Source organism: Grammomys surdaster, unplaced genomic scaffold (genome assembly GCF_004785775.1).
Source record: "Grammomys surdaster isolate TR1022 unplaced genomic scaffold, NIH_TR_1.0 198, whole genome shotgun sequence".
Classification (NCBI taxonomy): Eukaryota; Metazoa; Chordata; class Mammalia; order Rodentia; family Muridae; genus Grammomys; species Grammomys surdaster.
Window position 1 is genome coordinate 292990 of NW_021604643.1, and position 23068 is coordinate 316057.

Consider the following 23068-nt stretch of genomic DNA (forward strand, 5'->3'; position numbering starts at 1 on the left):
TGCTGTTCTGACCCTGGAATCACAGGTGGAATTTAGAATTGTTCCTGTTTTCACATTTTGCTTATTTTAAGCTCTCCAAAAAGATTCCTGTTTGTGTATCAGATTTAGGGAAAATGTTAGAATTTGCATGTTTGGCTTCAAGCTTAACGATGATCATATTTATGAAGAGAACGCAAGCCCTCCCCGTTTCCTATGTTGTATTTTGATACTCATTTCTGGCAGCCTCAAGCCCTTTCATATTTGTATGGATATATATATATAAAACATAAACACCTAAGAAGTTAAGAGAATGCACTTTCTCTCTAGGCTACTTAGTTACACTCAAGTTATCTCCAATTCTTCTGGCATACTGTGATGACACTCTGAGATCTTCTGAGTTATCTAATTTTTAAAATCAGTCTGTTTCCTGTCCTCGTTTGTTGTGTTTTTAAAAAAGAAGATAGTGTGTTATGTAAAACTCAGCTTACTCTGTTTTCATTGAACTATAGTATGCTTGTCTTTCAACAAAAATATAAAATGAGTTGCTTTAAGAAGCTTGACAAATCTCAGATAGCCAGATTCTAGGAAACATATTCAACAATAAGCATTTTTATGATACCAAAAGATGGAGATCAAAGGGTTACTTTTTCAATTTGTTCTTTACAAAAGCAATGAATAATCTCTTTCTTCTAAATATATGTAAAAATTTTTCTTCAGCAGAAAACAGACCTAGGCCTAGGCCTGCACATTTCTGGAGATGCATATTAATATGTTGGGGAATCTGTAACTCCCATTCTGCAAATGTGGCAAGGTACGTTCTTCATAGAGGAAACATTCTAATCTATCGTTACCTTCCAAAGTATTATAGGTACATTTATCTACAACTCCGCCCAACCCATAACCTACAAGATTTGTTTATTCTCATAGCTGTAAGGAAAGGGTTTCTCTGGTCTTTGGCTAGTGGGTAGCTCTCTTTTCCCTGGTTCTTCCCATCATCCAATACTTCAGTGTTCAGTGCTGGCTAGTTTTAACTGTCAAGATGACAGAACTTGGAATCTCTTGGGAAGTGAGTATTAAGGAAGAATTATCTACATCAGACTGCCTTGTATTTGTCTGCGGCAGATTTTCTTGATAGTTAATTGATGTCTGAAGACTAAGCCCATTGCCAGTCGCTTCTTTCCTTGGTCAAGGGGTTGTTCTCAGTTTAAGAAATGAAAAATCTGGCTAAGAGAAGAGTGTGTTTGAATTTCTCACTTTTTTTGACTGTGGATGGATTGTGATCAGCAGTTTAAGCTGCTACATTAACTTCCCTGCCATGATGGACTGTAACCTGGAATTGTAACATAAAAACTAACCATTTCTTGCCTAAGTTGCTTTTGGCTAGGATACATTATGAGAGCCACAGAAGGGAAATGATAACACAAAACACATAACTCCAAATGGTCAGCTCCTTTGCACTTCGCAACCCTTTCTTCACCAAACTTCTACTTCTTTCCAAACTTCTACTTCTAGATCTACCATCTCAATTGCTAAATTCACAGCCTGTTTGAAATCTTTTAAAATATGACCCTATTGTTTCCCTCTGTTGATGCAAAACATCGATGTCTCATTTCTAAGGGGTAAAAGAAATCTTATTCTGAAATCAACTATGAGTGACCATGGCCTGGAGAATACTAATTTAGGTCACCCCAAATTCCATGGTCCAATTTGAAAGCAGTTTGATGAAATTCTTATAGTAATAAAGCAAAGGAAGTTATAAATCAAAATATTTTCCAAATACATTATTGGCACATGTAGCAGCAAGTTAGTTAACCTGCTCTGGGTTGCAAGCATGCACCTGCTGAAGAGATCTCTGGATTCTCTAATGAAAGACAGACACACAGATGACAGACAGACAGACAGACAGACAGACAGACAGACACACACACCAGTTAATTTTGATATGCCTTAACTAGCTTAATGATTGGGCACTCCTAAACTTCCTCTCAGCTAGCAAACACTCTCTTCCAGTATTCCAGAATTAACATCCCTTAAAATCTGTATTTTGTCTCTGCTACCCTAGACCCAATGGGTGAAGTGGCCACTAGGGCCACTTACCCGAATTCTTACATGACTGGTCTTTACGCCCCTCTCCTGGAGATTTTGCTTCCTCTTCTCCTCTCTCTCCACAGCCCAGGAATCCTAAAAGTCCTGCTTCCGTCTGTCCTACACAGTCATTGACTGCTTGCATCTTTATTTACCAATCAGAACCAACTGGGGTCAGAGTTCCTCAGTGTCTTACATGTAGACACTCCTGTAAGCCGTTTTGGGGAACAAAATTAATATTATAACTCAAACAGCATTAGGCTAAACCAACTTCTTCAGGTACAAACTTCAGGAAGGTAGATTAAAGCAAAGCAGGGAGACCTCTGATATAGGCCACAGTCTTTGCTTACTTAGCCTTTGGTTGGTTAGAAACTACTGCTCTGTCTGTACATTCCAAATGACTTATCTAATGGTCACGAAGTGGTTAGGTCAGGCACAGAGAAGGGCAAGAAATGACTATTAAGAGGACTTGAAAAATGATCTATGACAATTTGGCTCTGGATTTGCAACATTCCAAGCTCTCTACTGTCAGTGATACTCTAATCAGCAAATGAGCTTTATAGAAGGCAGTACTGAAGACTGGTTCACACGCAGGAGACTGTTTGAGCCTTACTGACACTTGTCTTGCTTTCCCAGTACGGTTTTCTTTTAACCACCCATGCCTCTCAACTACCGTCTTCTATTGGTTTTATTTTATAGAAGTTGCCAAAACAAAACAAACACAGATGATGTATAGAACATTTTTCTTCGGCGTTATAGAATAAATACATCCATGGCTTTAGTCAGTTTGCTATTTCAGCTACATCTCCAGTTTTAAGAGAACCTTAACTAAGTTTCACTATAAAAATTGTACAGAAAGACTTGGATTATCACCCATCTCGAGTTCTTGTTAATTCTCTTCACCGCACTTCTTTCTAAAAAAAAAAAAGTGTATTTATTTTTATCTGTATGTTCATGTTCCCAAGTATATGCATGTACTTTCAAGTGCCAGTGGATGTCAGAAGATTCTAGTCTCCTGTAATGTGAAGAGCATACTCCTGACATGGGTTCTGAGAACCAAACCTGGATCCTCTACAAGTTGAGCCAAGGCCATTAACAGAGGAGCCAGCTCTTCAGCCCCAAGTCTATGATCATATTTTTGAACACTATTTCCTTCACTAGTGTAAATTGTTATAAGTTTGTTTACTTCAACATTTGAATTTGCATGTCTGAATATTTATGTTTTGTTCATGTTTTTTCTTTGATTTATTTCAGTCAGTATCAATTCCTAAGAGATCTTGGGATGTTGTCTTTATTACTCCTTTGTTAGTGCATGAAAGATAGTTGGCATTTTAGAGATAATTTACTAATTTTGTTTATTTGCATATTTCTACAAGATGTTTCCATCTTTTCTATTTTTCCCACCCCAAAATTGTGCTTTCTGATAACATATAATGTTCATATTACATATCTTCATTTCCGTTTTAAATCCATCTAGATTTATATTTTAGAATGGATTAATTTGGGGTCCAGTTTATTATAAATATCATTTTGGATGAAAATATTTAAAATTACTTATCTTTTTAATACACACTATTTCTTTTTTTTTTTTTGTGGGAGTGAAACTTTTTTTTTTTTTTAATAATTTATTTATTTTTGAACATGAAATGCTTTTTTTATAGCATGTTTCACAAGGGGAGGGGGTAAGAGGGGCCAGATGGTGGAAAAGTACAAAATCTTCTTGGCCTGTGCCTTGAAACATGTCATGGTCTATACGGTACACTGCCTTGAATTATGATCTACCTGCTGTTCTTCAGAAGATATGGTACACTGCTTGAGTTATGGTCTCCCTGCTATTCTTAAGATGATATGGTACACTGCTTTGAGTCTATCTGCAGTTGCTAAGCAGGATCTTGCAGTTGCCAAGCTTCAGAGGACATTGTGCAGGTGGGGAAAGGTAGGGGGTGAGGGTAAGGGCGATGGTCCTGGCTTCTGGCATCTCCCCCTTCTCTGTTTAGTTAGAGAAGGCATCTTATGATCAATCCCAACTATGTGAATTTTGAATTTGGATGTCTAATTATGGGGGGTCTTAGACAAGTTCACAACCCCAAAACACTGATGTGAGACGAGTCACATCGATGGTCGAAGGTTTTAGGCTGTCGACGATGGGCAACGTCAAGGGACTCCGATGTGGGTGAAAGGAGGGTGAGGGCCCTGTCTTAGGCCATGTAGGCTGCACCCACTCCCAGCACCATGCACTCCTTTTCGGCTGCATTGGGTGGGCCCCTGGGAAGTGGACCTACAATAATCCCGTCATTGGGCTAACTCACAGCCATCCTAGTCCCTTGTAAATGTTCAATTTACCAACCATTTGTCAGTTTGGGGTGTAATATTGTCATAAAGGAAGGCTCCCCAATGTTAGCGGCCATATCAAGGGCGGCCTTGGTTTAGGAAAAAGCCAATTTTTGTTGTGGTGATCAAGAGGCCAAGCTCTCTATTGAGAGAAACGGGGGCAAAGCCAGGCATACCAGGAACCCTTCTGGAGGGCGTGGAAGTCTAGCGGTCGACCGTAGGGGGGAGGCAGGGGAGCTGGCAGCTGTGTCAGTCTCCGGCAGAGTCACTTCTGGATCCTCTTCAATTTTCGGCTGATGGTAATGAACTTCAACCGTCCTCTTGATGGCAGCATCAACCTGGTTCCGTGGATGACAGGTCGCGGGTTTTGATCTCTGTCTCGCTTAATCTTGATGTCCTGCGCACATCCTCTCAATGAGGGTCCGTCCAGAGGGGTCCGTGCCTCGAGCCCCACGTCTGGGTGCCACTTGACCCGACTGGCAGGCCCTAGTTATTCGTGGGGGCGAGGAGGACTGCAACCTGCTATTCTTCAGAAGATATGGTGCACTGCTTGAGTTATGGTCTCCTTGCTATTCTTCAGATGATATGGTACACTGCTTTGAGTCTATCTGCAGTTTCCAAGCAGGATCTTGCAGTTGCCAAGCTTCAGGGAACCTTTAATACACACTATTTCTTAACCTTGGAAATCCAACTCTTTCTGTAGCATGAACTAGTGGAGCTGACAGTGTGTCTTATAAAAGAAATGCATGGCTTTTAAAGCTGTGGACTTTAAAACGACTTCTAATTATTACATTGGTAATTATATAGCACTCATATGTCTTAAGAATAAAACAGCCAGCTTAATATATTTTCTTTAGTAGACCTTTCTAGAAAACTTGAGGAGAAAGTACAAAGAATTTGCTCCATTCATTGTCCTGTCCCTGGTCTCTTCTCTTATAGAGATATCCTGCACTTTTGAGGTGCATTTGCTGCATTTGTGAACCAATGTTAGTATAATATCATGGGCTGTCAGCTCCACTTTTGTTAGGACACACTTTTCATGTTCTGTGTTTTGCTGAATGTCTGATGTGTATACATCATCACAGTCTCACACACAACAGTTTTACTTCCCCAGTAGGAACCTGGCCCCTCACACCTCAATATTCCTTTTACCCTTTACTTTCTGCAGAAACCATACTGTTGAAATTCTGCATCCTATACTTGTATTTCTTTCATATTGGCATTCTTCCAATAGCATTATGTAAGTGCATCCATGTAAGTAAGATAGATTCATTTGTGTCTTTTCTTGGTTTGATACAACCATGCTCTGTAGCCCAGGCCAGCCTCAAACTCAAAGCAACAGTCGTACCTCAGTTGATCAAGAGCTGGGATCTATGTCTAACTTAACATCCATTTTAATTTTGAGTAGTACTCTGTATGAGTAGAGTATATTTTATCTGTATACAGATTGTTTCTTAAAATGTATACATGTAGACCTGAAAGTAGAAAGAGACTGTTTGGGGAAGGAAGTGAAATAGCTTGAGTGAGAATTGGGTGGTAGAGAGGGCTGAGGGCAGAAAGCTTAAAGTGCACATATGAGATCATATCTTAATGATGCTCATCATTTTGTAACATTAATATATGCTAGCTGGAATGCTTTTAATTAGAAATCTGTTGATCAAACAAATACTGTCTGCTTTGAGTTCATGTGTTTGTTCATTTTTAATCAAAGATTCTGCCACAAGTAGATTGGAACATTATGGAGAAAAACTTTAAAGGAATAGACTTTAAATGTTTCTGAAGAATTTATATACAGAATCTATGGAACTTAAGCTACCAGTAAGAAAGGTGGAATTTCACAATTTTGCATTTGAATAACACTTTTGCTCTTGGAGAATCAAAAAGCTGAATTTGACCTCTTGGCCTTAATACGCATCTTACTTTTCCACACCCAAATTTCTTGGGAATTTATCAGAATGAAATTTATCCTAGCATTGCATGTGACAAATTCAAATTATACATGGGGGAAATATGATAACACATTCATGAGTAAAAGGACACCCATACATTACAGATTCTACCCTGGTCCTGGTTGTAAGTGCTAATAACCAAAGCACCATTGCCCTTACTGACATCTAAGCTTCCCCATAGAAGACAGTAAACTGTCAAAGTTGTTATATTCTCTGTATACTTTTATTTTTTATCTGGAATATAAAATTTATAGAGATTGAGAGAAAAGATTTTAGTACAAATGTGTTAGTTATTTTTATTTGATGGTAATTGGATATATGTTATTAGGATAAAAGAAATATAACACTCCTTTCAAATACCAAAGAAATTAAAAATTACATTAAATATTATAATCTAAGGACTGTAATAATTTCAATAGAAATGAACTTATGCTTGTTACTAGTATTACTATTATTATCTTGCTTTATGTCACAACAAATGCTAGGTTCCAGAAAAAAAAAATAAAATAAAATTGAGTTAAAAATACCAAAACTCACCAGTCTTGCTGCTTTGGTTTTAGCTGTAAAACCTCTCTATTAGGTTAAAAAATATTTTTTCCTGTTATATGATGTTAATAAAACTGAACTATTACAATATTAATAATAGCTTCACAAATTAATTCTGTGAGGGGTGAGAAGGAATAGCACTAGAATAAGATGGGGAACTATTTACTTTCTATTTGACATATTTAGAAGGCAAGGTGAAAAACGTTTGGAATGTGAGTTCTCAAAGCTACTTTATCTTGGAATGTTAGAAACTGAAACAGTGATTTTCATCGGCTACATACAGTGGGTGAGAGGAGGCTGTGGGGATCTGGGGAGCTATGTTATGTTCTTTGTGGTTCTATATGCATCCCATCTTCCAAAGGAGCCATAAGGCTCAAGGAGAGCTCAACGATAGTCAGGAAGCCGTGCTCTAAAGCCAATTTTTCCCCCCACAACTTTGTTTCCTTGCCAGATTTTACCTTAGAGGAAATGAAATGAATCTGCTGTGATAAAGTATTTCATGTGGGCTGCTCTTAAGTCTTCCATTGCCCTTTCCTCCTGTGTTCTGCTTCTAGCTGTTTGTGAGTAGGTGAGGCTGATGACTCATTGCCTTCAAGAAGCAGCAAAGCTGGTGAGTCATAGCTTTGGAGCTCCAGTTGTGGGTCACTCACATGGACTGTTTAACCCATGGTTGTCCCTTAGGGGTCGATGGAAACATCCGTTGTATGGTCGTTATTTTCATAAATCTGCTTGACAGTACGAGGTAATGATAGTGTTCTGGCAAAAGCTCCAGTTCTCAGGACATCCCATTCCACATGACTAATCTTTTCCTCTTTTTTTTTTTTTTTTAATTAGAGAGTTTCCTGCCTTCACATTATAGCTGGAAACTATTTTGAGAAGTATTATTTTAAACAAGCTTTTCCCCTTAATTCTACCATAATACGTACTGGGTTCAACTTTGCTATTACGAGTTTCCTACTACGTCCCAATCTCAAATATATAAAGCATTTGAACTTGCTTTATGCCCTAGAGAACAAAAGCTAAACAAAAGAAGACTATGTGTCTCTTCTACATTGTTGATTCTGTTTTAAATACATGGTTGTTTTAATTTTATAAGGTTCTTAATGTGTATGAATGCCCCAACATTCCTGTTACCAAAGTTAATATAAATAAAAATAGATAAAAATGGAAATTACTTTGAGTTTGTATAGGTAAATAATTATCATTCCCCTTCTCAGTTGACAACATAAATATGATGCTGAGAAGCTACTTTGCATCTGTCAGGATCAATTTTCTATTATGTCAGTCATATTAATTACTAGTCAATTAGTTGATTTTTATTTTTGACGTATATATGCAGCATGTATCAAAAATATCAATTTGGTTTTTTTAAAGTATTTACACTAAATGCCCACAGTACTTAAAGTCACATTGGATTCCTTGAAATTGGCATTCAGTATTCAGTATGTGTCACAAATATTGCCAATCTTAAGATAGTATCTCCATTGACTTTCTTATTTTTTCTTCTGTTTCATCTTATGTCTTCTTTATTTTATTTTTATTATTTTGGAAGATCCTCACACTAGTTCAAGCTAGACTATTAGCCACTGTGTAACCCAGGCTGACTTTGAAGTCATGAGAATACTGCTGTTTCAGCCCTCCCACTTCTAAGATACAGGTATGAGCTATCATTTGGTATACGGATTGATTGATGTTCGTGTGTACATGTGTACATTTGTGTGTGAGTTTCTGTGTGGGGTGTATGTGTGTTGTATGTACATACGTATGAGAGGTGAGGCTTAGGCTCAGGTGTTATCTACCTTGTTTTTTGAGACAGAATCTTTTGCTTGGCTTGGAATTCACCAATTAGACAGAACCAGTGATCAATAAGCCTCAGGGATCCATCTCTCTCTGTCTCTACTAACAGGTGACACATGCCTTTATGACAGGTTTATAAATTTAGCTTCTGAAGATTAAACTCAGGTTATTATGCTCACATGAAAAGCAGTGTACTGAAAAGCTACTATCCAATCATTCGTTGATTTTTATAAACATGAAATATATAATTACTTGAAAGCTATGTGAAGAAAAGAGGGAACAAAAGGACAAAGTATAAAAGCACAATGAGGGCTGGAGAAATGGCTCAGCAGGTAAGAGCACTGGCTGCTCTTCCAGATGGACTCAGCTTCTATCCCTAACATCCACGTGGCAGCTCACAACTATCTGTAACTCCATTTCAGGAGATCTGACACTTTCACACAGACATGCATGTAGACAAAATATCAATGCACATAAAATAAAAGTTAATAAATTATTTTTTAAAGTACAGTGCAAGCAAAATCTTAGTGTGCAAAGTTCAGAGGAAACAGCAGATACTCTTTTCTTTTCCGTTTTTTCTTTTCTCTTTTTTAGATCTTATTAAGAATGAAGTGAATCACATTGAGGTTCCTGGAAAAAATTCCTTCTTTACAGCAGGTGAGACATTTCCTATGACACCTGTTGTGTGGTAGTTGCTAATCCATTAATCTGTACAGTTCACAGTTTCAGGTCTTGCTTATTACTCAACTCACAACACCAGGCCTCTATTTTTACTTCATTTATGTGGTTTGAGTCTATTAAAAAATTAAGAAAATAGGCTCTTCTTTAATACCAATGTTTTCATTAAATGTCATTATTATAGTTACAATTTTAGCATTGCTTATTGAAAATGCTTAAGCAATCTGGAGCTTCAGATCTTTCCTGTTTCTTAGTTATACTGGTTCCAAAGGCTTGTTTGGAAGGCAGGAGCATTGCTGGTGAATCCTAAGAAAAGTATTCATTACAGCCTCATTTAAAAACCTACAAATAAGTTCTATTTCAATTGTCTATACTTTCTTGAGACTAAGTAGAGCTTTAATGATATAAGTTTGACATACAAACAATGGTAACAGATGCAGAGAAATAAATTAAGCCCTCCAAGTCACATAGTAATAAATGTTATGGCTGAAGTCAAGCCCTCTGTCTCCTCCCACTTTCCTTTTTTTTTTTTTTTTTTTAGTTTTGTGGTTAATGTGCTTTTTATTTTAATTTCTGTGGTTAACGTGCCTACTTTTATTCTATTTTTGTGATTAATGTGCCTATTTTTAATGCAGTTCCAGTAAGTTCCTTAAGATAGGGCAGGGATCTCAACATAGCTGAAACTCGATTGTACTCTACCATTCCTGGGAGAAATAAAACTTCAGAAGGAAGAGAAGGAGGAAATCCATGATTCCTTTTTCTTTCTGTAACTGACTTGGTTCCGGGAGTAGTTTTGCAAGACTTGCTTCTTCTTGGTTTTGACCAGGGCTGAGCCAGTTTTTCAAACAAAAGACAGCCAGTTACTAACTTCTGGTTGCTAGGTGTGGCTTCAGTTCGTATCCTATAAAATCAGCAGTCCAACTCTCCACTTCCAGTGTGAAACCATCTGAGCAGAGCCTCTCTTCAGTTCCCGGGAAGACAAGTGAATACAAAGGTAAGGCTTAGCTTTTGTTTTACAGAGTTCTGCTTGCTGTAGAAACTGCAAAATCGGGTAAGAACTTCTTGCTTGGTTCGCCTGGGGCTTCATAAGGAAGTGTTGTTGACTGCTGTGTTCAACTTCAGGATTTATGGCTTGTTGCATTTACTATGTCTAAGTAAATCTTGCTGCAAAACTATACTATGTGTTTATCTTTTAGACATTACAAATCATAAGGTCTTGTCTTTCTTAACTATTTCTGAAACTATGGCAAGTTTGCTGTCTTGCTGATGAGTTACTAAACGAGCAAAGAGAAGGTGTGCCCTGGTGAACTTAGAGTGAGAATTTTCTTTCCTCCTCTCTGGTGATACTTTCCAAAGAGCTGTGAGTTTTGTGTGAGCCCAGTGCTGGAGTGGGAGGCAGGCGGGGTCCCAGTGAAACCAGAAGTGGAAAATTCTCAAGAACTGTTCCAAAATAGAAGGCTTTCATAGCTGAAAATATTTTTCTTTAATAAAACCAAATGAATCCAAGCCTTAGAGTGGTCTCCATGCCCTTTTTAATTACCGTTTTGAATCAATGTTATGTTTACTCATAGTTTAAGATGGTCCGCTTATTACTTCCCTCGTTTAAACAGGGAGTGGCCACATTCCTTCCCTATAATCTCTGTGTCATAGACAGGCTTTTCTGGTACTCATTTGAAAACCTAAGGGGAAAGCAGATTTTTCCAGGGTGAGGTCAAATAAATCATCCCACGGAATGCCTCAGGGGCCCTACAGAAACTCCTCTGCCTGTGACATCTTTGGATCACATAAGATTAGGAGATAAACTTCCTAGGAGAACAAATAAAAAATCTAAAGCTATACAACTTTGGATCAAATTGCAAAAGTGAGAGAACATGCTTCTTAACTACACACTTGGCTTATTACAAATGTGCCTTCAAAGACTTTTCTCTTAGCTCACTTAAAAATGTTAATGAAATGTCTTATCTTCTAATTTTATGGGTGTCAACTAAAAATGTGCTTCTTCTTGCTGTGGATGTCTCAGTCTCATGAATTCTGAGAAATCAATGCCCCTAATTCTGAGCAGGGACTGTGCTTTGCTCACTGCAGCTCAGTCCTGTTTCTGATGATTCACATGTGGTAAAATGCTGGTTTCCTGATTCTGAAATGGCTTCTTCCACATTTCAGAAGTTATGTGGTTACCAGAGTCCAGAAACACACCTACACCTTCTAGATATCTGATATGAGACCGCTGCTCTTGAGAGTATAGCAACACACTTTTAAGGAACTAGCTAAAGTCAGATGCTTGTTAAATACTTTTCTCAATCAAAAACTTCTGCAACGTTGATATCTGAACACCAGATCAGCACGACAGACTCACTTGGTTCCCACTAGTCCTATTAATTTGTTACATATTTAAAGTCAGAAAAAAAAATATCTACTGATCTTTAGTGATGAACCATGAACAATTCTCAAAGTTGAATATGGCTTTTTCCTTGAAACTGTCACACATTTATCAGAACGATCAAGCATCCAATCTATCTAACAGCTTTCTCCTTCAGGGTAATTCCTCTTTGGACTCAATGTGAAATGTAAACTAAGTGATTTGGAGCTACAGTGAGCTTGAAGACTGTTTATTTTAACATTCTCATTTTACAAATTAAAACTATCTGGACTTCTTCATGATATGGACTTCTTTCATGATATTTTTTTGTGATGTCCAAATTTTCAGTTAAAGAAACCCAAAAATAAATAAATAGATAAGTAAATAAATAAATAAATAAATAAGAGGCCTACAGCACCATGATTCTTCTATTTAAAATACTATCATAATGGGTCAAATTTGTTAGTTAAATTTGTGTAGCTGTTTACCTATGTAGTGTTTGTTTATTTAATAAGTTTTATTTATTTAGTAATGATTCATAATGCTTATGAATATACAGAATTCTAGGTACTTCATGAGGTATTGAAGATGCCAAGCAAATGGTCTGTGGCTTAGGGGAAGACTGCTGGAGGATTAGATGCCAGCATGAAGATTTAATGCATAATGGCGTGAGGGATTGGATGGGTAGAGACAAGATGCTTTAAAGGTCCCCCAGTGCAGAGCTAAGTACCAGTGAAGGCATCACAGAGATGTGATGAAGCCTTAGCTTAATCTTCATCAAACAGCAATGAGTCAGGCAAAGGACAGTGGTGTAGATGAGGTCAGAGCATTCCAGGCAACAGAAACTCCCTGTTCAGAAGCTTGAGGCAAAATATCCAGGAGCTACCTTTGGCTAAATGGCTTTTTAAAGTGATGTCATTGTATATTCTAATTATCTTCTCATGTGGCCATTGAAGAGTCTAATTATCTTCTCTGTGTGGGTAGTTGTGGCAAGGGCTTACAAAACAGGTATTCAAGAAAGAACTGTGCATAAGGCAAAAATGCATGAAAATAAATAGCCTCAGGCTGCAGTGAGGCTATTTATTTATTGAGTCTCCGATGGTTTCTCGATTAATGAATCTGAATCCCAAGTGGATTAAAAATAGTACTGATTTTGTTCTCATCTCTTTGTTCACTAATTTAAAGACACATGTATTACTTTGCAGTCAGAAAGCATATATTTATACTATGACTACTGACACTACTGCAGGATGTATGTCTGAAAAGGACACTACATGTGAAAATAATGAGGGCAGTAACAAAGTTATTTTGTCAAAAAAAAAAAGAATAGCTAATTATTACTGCTACTATCATTGTGAAACTGATAGTCCTAGCATGTAACCAGGACATAAGTCACATAGTTGTCATCTCTGGGGACACTATCTTGTGCTAATAAGTAAGTTACTCAACAAGATTTTCTTCATTTTATGCTTTGCAATTAACACAGAAATAATGTTGAAACCAGGAAGATTTGGTAAACCAGAACTTTCCACACAGATTTTGGAAGACACATTCCATGACACTCAGAAAGATGCATGAAGATGACTATATACATATATACCCACAAAAAGGCTGATTCTTAGATGTTTCCCATTTAATCCACATATAAGGAGAAATTAATAGGCAGTGCCTATTCACACACACACAAAATTGTCATGTAACAAAAGACTGTGAAATAGTATAAACTTCCATGTGAGTTATCTTCGAATTAGCTCATTTTAGTCTTGGAGATTGACTTGGATTGAAAACGTATTGCTAACTAACTGAAGTATGTGTTGAGGTAAAGCAATATTATATTAAAACAAATAAGATGGAAGAAACAAAATCTTCCATTTAAGTAAGTTTGTCTCCACGAAGAATCCAAGTGATGAGTAGGCAGAGAAGGTCAGCTATGAATCTGCCTGACATTCTCCCTGTGCTATCTGAACAGTGCTTTATCTGTAAGCCATTCTGTTAATGAAGGTTAATATCTTTAGCACTTAGCAGGCTGTGATAAAATAAATTTTCATTAGAGCAGCATACATGTATTTACAGTCCTTCAACTTTGATAAGAGCTGGAAGCTGACTCTAGAATCCATTTTCTTCTTCTGACCTTCATGAAGACTATTCTGTTTTGTATGCTTTGTCTTTCTGGACCTTCCTTCTGGCCTGTGCATATACAGCAGGCTAGAATGAGGATGCTAAGAAGATGCAGGTTCAAAACTGTCTTTTCTAAGGACAGTCTTGTCAAGTATATTGTTCAACCTACTGCTTCTTGTTCTTTTGCACAATATAATCAACAGAGTCATTATCTCATTATAAGCTTTCTCAGTTTTCAAAAAGTTATGCACTATGCAGCTATTTTTAACCACCCTAAAAACCGTGAAAGCACTGTAGTTTCATAACTTCCTAAGAGCAATATTGAGTTGTCATCATCACTTTTGATTTTATACTATCCTCCAGTTTAAAGAACTTTTTCTGTCTCAACTGAAAACAACAAAATTACTGATTTTTTTTTAAAGCAAGTGATCAGATCATTCCTTTTGAAGATTCCATTTTACCAGGGCTTGGGTGTGGTGGTCAGGATAGCAACTCTGAATGCTGAAACTTCGCCAGAAGTGCTATGAAGCTGTAGGTGTGCCAACTTGGCAGTCAAAATGTGAAATACTGTGTGGCAACAGCAATTACACCAGATTCGACTATAGCGGGAAGTACAATACCATGCATGATTGCGTGTCATGACTTTACCTTAGGGAATAGCTTTGAAGGCATTGATATGGGAACGAATACAAGACTTTGGTGAATGTTCTTCATACAAATGACAAAATAGTAATTTGAACAAGCTCTATCATCGTTAGGTGCAGAATGTTTCTGTTTTGAGTATTATTTGCCTCTGGTATTTAATCTTGTTATTTGAAAATGAATCACTTTTGCAGCAGATACAGATAGAAAAACTTTGTCTGGACACACTAGTGAGAGACAACTTTATGAGTTTTACTCTTTCTAAGTTTTATGGCTGAACTAAACTGAAATCCCAGATTATCTTTTTACCCTTCCTTAAAGGCATTCATTGAGCAATCTCCTGAGGGTGTCAGACTTAGATGAGTATAGATCCAGAATACCACCTTCCAAAGAAAATGTGGACTCTGACAAAAGGAATCATCAATGGTATTTTGTGTTCGTAGAGAAAGTAGACCAATCCTTATCATACTTTAAGTTTTAAAAAGATTTTGTTCCATTAAATAGAAACATTGCCGGGCTACAAGCTATGCAGGCAACTTGAGATACCCTTTATGATAGTTGCCAAAATTTTATACATGTTGCAAGATCACCCAAGTGCTTCTTGTTAGAACAGAGGAAAAACGATGATAAAATAATCCTTTTCTTTTTGTGTGTGAGCATACAAGAATAATGTTTAAACTGGTCAAATGGGAAGAAATGTGAAGACAGTTTTCTATTCAAATAATTTTACAACGAGCAATGAAAAAGAAAGGAAAGAAAATAAGAAGGAAAAAAGGAAGGAAGGAAGGAAGGAAGGAAGGAAGGGAGAGAAGGAGGAAGGGAGGGAGGAAAGAAGGAAGGGAGGGAGGAAGGGAGGGAGGAAGAAATGAAGGCAAAAAAGGAAGGAAGCTGCATTTTTTAAGAAAGAAATGCATAGAGTTTTGATCCAGTCCTGTAGATGGTTCCATGTTATTTTACTTCATAGAAGAAAGCAAATTTTCTCTAGACATGCCTTTGGCACAGACCCTCACTGAACCCACACAGGTGCTTACATGATATACTGAATGGTCTCACCTTTCTCTTCATCCTTTCCCATGACCCATCAAGATATAAAAACTATGTTCCTACTAAAATACAAATGGGATCACACTTCTCTCCACACACATAATGATGTTGCTCTGAGCTGTGGACATAACATGTAAATTCCTTGTTGCAACTTCTATTAACATTTCCTCATCTAGCAAACTTTATGCAGTCTCTCAAATATGACAAACCTTCCTTCTATTTTTTTCCTCTGAAGCTTTCTACCAGATCTGTTTTGACTTATTTCTTTTTTTATTGGATATTTTCTTTATTTACATTTAAAGTGTTGAAAGTCTCTCTTGACACACCACTTTTACCAGAAGTTTCCTTAGCCTTTGTGCTTTCAGCCAGAGAGCACACACCAGCTTTAGATTCCCTTAGGTGAAGGAAGACATATCATAGCTTTAGCATCCTTCTTGCTTAGCATCTCTGGGTAGTCTGTAAATTTAGATCAGGGGTGTGATCATTAGCTCTTCTCCTCAGACCCTATACTTACATTTGAACCTTAGAGGGCAGAACTAGAAAGACCAAGAAAATGGCTCATTTCTGAGTAGAGGCTGTGAGTTTCATTTTAACAGTAAGAAGAGTTTTTAAAAAAATATAAACACTGCACATTTTATGATGCACCAAAGAAGAATCACAGCAGTAAAGACAAATTTGCTTTCTATTGTAGTATTTCGAGTGTAAAGGGTAGTGTTCGTGGATGTTGATTTTATTATATAAAAGTACCTATTCATTTTCTTTCCAGATACTTCTTTAAAAATGGCAATGGTATCACAATTCCTCAAGTCGGCCTATTTCATTGACAATCAGGAACAGGAATATGTTGTAAGTAGTCAAAATATTATGAAGTAGTTACCATACTAAAACAGATACTAACATGAATGAATGAATGAATGAATGAATGAATGAATGAATGAAAACTAATTCATGTGTCTTGCACACACAGCAATCTGTAAAATCATACAAAGGTGGTCCTGGGTCAGCAGTGAGCCCCTACCCTTCCTTCAATCCATCCTCGGATGTTGCTGCCTTGCACAAAGCTATCATGGTTAAAGGTGAGTGTGTTTTCATAGAAGAATCTCCTCCTAAACACTTCATAGAAACTACTTCAACAGTTACTGGGAAACAAATCTGAGTGCTGTAGAGTCTTACACTGGGGACATTAAAAGATTTAGTCAGCTGCAATGGTTCTTACCTATAACATCAGTACTAGAGAGGCCAAGGCAGGAAGGTTGCCATTTCAGGCCTCTATGTGCTATGGAGTTAGCCTCTGCTTCCAAAGAATAAGATGTCCTTCCTTTCGGTACTTAGAAAAGTTTGGTCAGTGGTGGAATCTCTGCTGCTATAACCGATGTCCTTACCAGTCTGTTTCTAGTAGAAATCAATGCTTAAATGAGCATTGGTGATCACATTGAGGGTTTGAATGTGATTCTGGGGTGCTGAAGTCCAGAAACTATTGATTGGTTCTTCATTTTCCATTCAAATGGATGAGGTGTCATCTTCTGTTCTCCAGTTTGATACATAGTGTGGTGTTTGTTCATTTTCCAGGCTGATGCAATTCTCTTTGCCAGCTTTGCTATGAATGTGCCTTGAGAACCGCCTTGATAATGAATCACTTTCTGTCAATTGTTAGTGATTGGGAGAATTGATGTTAAAGCCTCAGATCTTTTATTTCCAGGTGTGGATGAAGCAACCATCATTGACATTCTTACCAAGAGAACCAATGCTCAGCGCCAGCAGATCAAGGCAGCATACTTACAGGAGACTGGAAAGGTGAGGAGAGTGATGAACTCAAACGTTCAGTTTGCTCATATTCATGTTTCAGTGTGCTTCTGAATCACAATTCTCAGTCTTTCTATATTAAATACCATTAGCCCATTACTCCCGAAGTCAAAGTCACAGTATTTGTCTCTTTTTTTTCAATAGGATCACTTTTTAGCAAATTTTCTCAGTTCAAACATTGGTCATTTTGCCACAGTTTTTCAGAGGTGACGTTCTTGCTGGAGGCAAGCCATCCATTTAAGCAAAATAGGTATCAAATTTATGTGGAGGAACAAATAATGTATCCTTACTGAAGTGCATTTTTGGGGAGATGTCACAAAAAAAAAATGAGCTGCTTTATGAAGAAATCTAAATATTTTATGCAACTCTATGTTGGAAGTGAACTTTATATCTTTTGTGACAACTATAGTTTGCTCTTAACTGGGTGCAATTAAAAAAATGGAAGGTTCTAAATATTTTTTAAATTATAGTGTTTACTAGACCAATGAAAAACATGTGACAGCTTTGTGTTTTGAGCTTTGTGATTCCTTTCCTGTAAGGAACACTGAGAACACAGTTCTTTAGGAAGTTAGTATTGGATGCAGTCCATTTCATCTACGCACTCTACATTAAAGGATGGAGAGGACATCCTAAATATCCAACTGATATTTAGCATGGATGAAAGGAGCTCTAATGGATGACCAAAGTGAGATGTCACTAGGAACAAGACTGTTAGGAACTCACTAAAGCTTTTGTTTTTCCAGCCCCTGGATGAAACCTTGAGAAAAGCCCTTACAGGCCACCTGGAGGAGGTGGTTTTGGCTATGCTAAAAACTCCAGCTCAACTGGATGCAGATGAACTCCGTGGTGCCATGAAGGTAAATTATTCTCACTACCTCTCCCCCACCCTCAGCCCCCCCCCCCAGCAGTTTTGAAAATGTTTTATTTGAATGAATGTTTTACTTGAATGTATCTATATATCAACTGTGTGGCTAGCACTCTCCGTCAGAAGAGGGCTTTTGATCCTCTAGTGTTTGGAGTTATGGATGGTTGCAAATCACTGTGTGGATGAGAGAAATTGAATCTGGGTCCTCTGCATGAACAAATCCTTTTAACAGTCGAGCCTTTTCACCAGACCCCTAAATTATTCTTTTAATGAAAAACAACTTTCCTAAAAAACTGTGCAGGACAAATCTGTGTGTTACTGTGTCAGAGCCTTCATTATCTACTACAAGACTGTCAATCAGAGTTCAGTGACTAAGCAACTTAATGATTTAATGAAGCAATCAGTAGATACATGAAAAAGTAAATATGGGAACTAATGTTTTTTATGCTTTTAAAATGCATAAATCAAATATATGTATTCTTTAAACTTTCATCCCAAATACTGAACATAAACCTACTTTGCTTTAAAAGGATGTTATATGTTTTTAAAAATATGGACAAAATTTACTAAATGACAAATTACTATAAACTTTGTGTGGACAAAACAAGTTGATTTCTTGAGTGAAAAACTTTAAATGGATTTTCTTTTCTTTAAATTCAGGGACTTGGAACAGATGAAGACACTCTCATTGAGATTTTGACAACAAGAACTAACGAGCAAATCAGAGAGATTAATAGAGTCTACAGAGAAGGTCAGGCCCCGTGTCTGTGTGCCTGAGTTGGACAGAAAATCAGATAGAAATACATTTTGAAAGTCAGCTATGGATAGTGACTGTATGATTTAGAAAGCCTACATCCTAAAATGGTCTCTTCCAGCTTGGTGCACTATTCCCAGAATGTAGGGTGAGGTGAGAGCAAGAAAACACCCAAACCCACCTGCAACTTGCACCTTAACAGAATATTTCTTCCAGAGGCAATTAACACAAATGGTTATAAAGAGAATTGAATTCAGGTTATTTTTGGTCTTAGATGGCTTTCTAAAAAGATTTCTACTGTTCTGAACTACCCGGTGCCTTTTATTTTAAAATGACTAAATAATTACTTCTTATCAGAACACTGTCCATTCATCTTTCTAATTTTTTGTTGGGATTTCTAAAAATAGCTTTAATACATATGTTATATATAGTATATGCATATATACTGTAGCTGTCTTCAGACACACCAGAAGAGGGCATCAGTTTCCATTATAGATGGTTGTAAGCCACTATGTGGTTGATGGGAATTGAATTCAGGACCTCTGGAAGAGCAGTCAGTGCTCTTAATCACTGAGCCATCTTTCCAGCCCTTTTGTTGGGATACTTAATTTCACCATTGATAGCATAAATGATTCAGTTTCTTTTCTCTCTGGTTAGATAGATAGTTCGCATGAGATTATGGATGGCTCATCAGACCATGAGGCCTTTAGTCAGTGATTCTTTCCTCATTGTTGAGGGACTGTGGTTTCTAGTGATTTTCCAGTTCCTCTGAGCAGATGGCTTTTTTTGTTTTGTTTTGTTTTGTTTTGTTTTGTTAACATGTGGCTTCTCTTACCGAACACTCATGGGACATTGCACATTGTTCTCAATTTAGCATATGAGTCAAAGTAAGGAAGTTTTCAACCAGATTTTCTGCAGTTCTTACTCCAATACTGATGCTTGTCTTAGAGCCATTTGTCAGTAGTAATTCAAGCAAGACATGTAATTATTAATGTGTTTGATGAAACATACTTTACAAAGTTACACATTCACATTTCTCCATGATCCTGAAGACTTAATAGCTTAAGGTGCTGTATCTATTTCATCATAAGTTCAGTTATATTTTCATTAAAGCAGTGCATTTGATAACTAAATGGATGTGTGTAGAAATGAGTTTTAAATAACTGCACATATACATAAACAACTGCCATTGAACATTATATATATATATATATGTATATATATATATATATCAATAAATAGCCAATGTTCAAGCGAGTATTCCCTCTTTTTCCTTTTAAATGCCGTTCCATTCATTCTAGCAATTAAATTGTGACAAATTACATTTCAAAATGATTTGGTAATGTGTCTTTAGCAATTCATTCTTGTTAGAAACTATTTGTGACTCTGAATTTTCATACACAGCATTGCTCAGTTTTTTTTTATTGATCTGTAGGCAAGTGTTTTATAGTCTTAACATTTCAGCTGCTCTCATTTTTCCATTCTCATAAAACACATGCAACATGAGTTACATGTAATTAGGAACAGAGTTGCCTGAAATAAGTATCACGAGTTATTCAACCTTGTAACCAATAAACTGGGACAAGTGTGTTGGATATTATTTTGTTATGTACATCAGTATTTTTAAATAATTTACTACAAAAGTTATTTTTCTTCTCTCCTAGAGCTGAAAAGAGATCTGGCCAAAGATATCACTTCAGATACATCTGGAGACTTTCGAAAAGCCTTGCTTACTCTTGCCAAGGTATAACTTTATGCTTTGGAAATGTCTTTGCTATCATTTTCTAGGAATGAGAAACTCTCTCTTAAAATAATACTGCTTATTGATGAATCATAATTGTATGTATTTGAGGGAACACTGATATTTTGATATATAGGATGCCAATTAATGGCATAAAATAATGTCTTTGTATTCTAACTTCCTATCACTTTTTAGTTGAGACTTTTAAAGTTTATTTTCTGGTCACTCATCGATATCGACTATGATACATATTACATTTCCCTTACTCTATAATAATGCCACAGTGTGCTCCTGCTGATTAGAGATGGTGCCCTTTCATCGGCATCCTCCAGACCTGGGTATCCAACCCTACTATTTCTGCTTATCATCAATGTACTGTATGCTTCTGTGGATTCATGGGATTTAGGAAGCACACCTAAGTGAGCTCATACAAACTTGCTCTACTTTGTCTTGCTTGTGTTTCCTAGTGCAACACAGCTGGAGAGGATAAACACTATTTCCAATCTTTTTCCTCAAAAGTTATTGCTTGATTTTAAGAGAATTAAGAATATCTTGTGATTACATCCTACAGAAAATCTTACAATATATTGGTGTATTTTTTTCAGGGTGACCGTTGTCAGGATTTGAGTGTGAATCAAGATCTGGCTGATACAGATGCCAGGGTAAGCAAGGATATTCGTACCTTCTTATTCTCTATATATGGAGGCAGATCTCTGGTTCTCTGAGAAGCCAATGGTTCCTTAATGTTCATTTAATTAGACACAGATTCTTGTAGCCCAGGGATAGAAAATGTAGATTTTTTGTTTCCAATTAATCTTATTATTCAGAATGCCAATGACAACTTAAATAACAACTTGTCTGTATTTCCTAATAACTGTTGGGTTAAAAACACTCCAAAATTTAACATTTAGTGTAAGAACATAACTATATGTAAGCCCAAGCTCTTGGTGGGGTAGCGTAAGTTGCTATCCATTTGAAATCCTCTTTCCTCTGTCTCTCAGTTGCAGGGACTAGAAAAAAAATCATCATTATGCTCAGCTAGAAAAGGAAATTATTGCCGAGTAAAGTGAAAGCTAGAAACACACTGAAATCTTTGTTTTAGTAGAAATTGTGCAAACATATAAAAAATAATGATGTGTAATTGCCCATAATAACAATTACACTTATTTATATTTGTGAATATCTTTCAATTTCCTGACTACTATGGCTTCTTTATTTATATTTACAGAGACTACATGATTGATATGGCTCAGGACTGTGAGAGAAATTAATATTTTAGACTTTATAAAACATATTTGTAACAAAAATGACAGGGATCATGGTTTTCATTTACAAAGGAGAATAATTGTATTTAAACTACTTCCTAAGACTATACAGCTTTCAAATTTCAGAGTTGAAATTTTAGTACAAAATCATAGCATCAATATGGAATATGGTTCAGTAGCAAATAAATGTGTGAATACAGAGGGGAAACGCAAGACCTAGGCAGCAGTTGAATATTTGATTTATTGATACTACTTGTTAATAATTTCTTTGAGCAGTAAAGAATGGAAGAAAAACAAAGTAGTTTTTAAGGATTCCTTGAGTTTTCTTATATGCAGAATGATTTTAAAGCAATTAGCTAAGCAAAGAGATATCCTGAAAACAACATATCCTCAGTTTTTCATGTTTACAAAATGCCTTGAGAGATACGGCTGACTTTATTGTCCTGTCTTCACTTTCAAGAAAGGCCAACCTCAGTGCTGCCTTCTCTGATCATATCTAGTACAGATTAATTGCTTATATGACCTTTGTTAAATGGAGCAGTTTTATGTGTTTGTCATTCAGTGCATGGTCCCATGGCTACTTATCCATTTCTTGACAGGCTTTGTATGAAGCTGGAGAAAGGAGAAAGGGGACAGACGTGAACGTGTTCATTACAATTCTGACCAGTAGGAGCTATCCTCATCTTCGCAGAGGTAACAAGAAATTAGTTTTTCTGGATTGTGTTTAGAGAAACGTGAACGTGTTCATTACAATTCTGACCAGTAGGAGCTATCCTCATCTTCGCAGAGGTAACAAGAAATTAGTTTTTCTGGATTGTGTTTAGAGAATATCACAGGTTGCTTATGGAGGACAAGTGAGAGGGAAGGAAAGAAAAAGGTCTTTCTCCATCAAATGGCTTTAGTGATGCTGCCCATTTATTATTGTATGCCTATTGGTCAGCTTGATCTGATACCATTCACCACACCACTGAAAACATACTTTCTGGCTTTGGAGTGGAAAACATAACTTATTTTCCCTGTTTCTATTCTTCTAACGTTTTGGAGTAGTTATGACAAGAGATATAAAAAACATAAAAGGGGCAAAAATGAAGAAGAAGAAGGAGGAGGAGGAC

General features: G+C 36.8%; 1 protein-coding gene across 5 annotated transcripts in view; it reads left to right on the top strand.

Moving 5' to 3' along the window:
• The window catches only part of Anxa1 (annexin A1), a 73369-nt gene that overhangs the window by 45421 nt on the left and 4880 nt on the right, over window positions 1–23068 (top strand). For 2 of the 5 annotated variants that reach the window (XM_028770122.1, XM_028770124.1), the window contains exons 2-11: window positions 9282–9344; window positions 10301–10359; window positions 16295–16374; window positions 16496–16604; window positions 17228–17322; window positions 18075–18188; window positions 18857–18947; window positions 20615–20694; window positions 21297–21353; window positions 22556–22649. In XM_028770122.1, coding sequence (XP_028625955.1) covers window positions 16309–16374; window positions 16496–16604; window positions 17228–17322; window positions 18075–18188; window positions 18857–18947; window positions 20615–20694; window positions 21297–21353; window positions 22556–22649 — 706 coding nt within the window. In that variant the 5' untranslated portion in view covers window positions 9282–9344; window positions 10301–10359; window positions 16295–16308. Of the gene's footprint in view, window positions 1–8519; window positions 8548–9281; window positions 9345–10191; window positions 10360–16294; window positions 16375–16495; window positions 16605–17227; window positions 17323–18074; window positions 18189–18856; window positions 18948–20614; window positions 20695–21296; window positions 21354–22555; window positions 22650–23068 lie in introns of those variants that run through there. The other 3 variants (XM_028770123.1, XM_028770119.1, XM_028770120.1) reach the window with 3 other exon arrangements.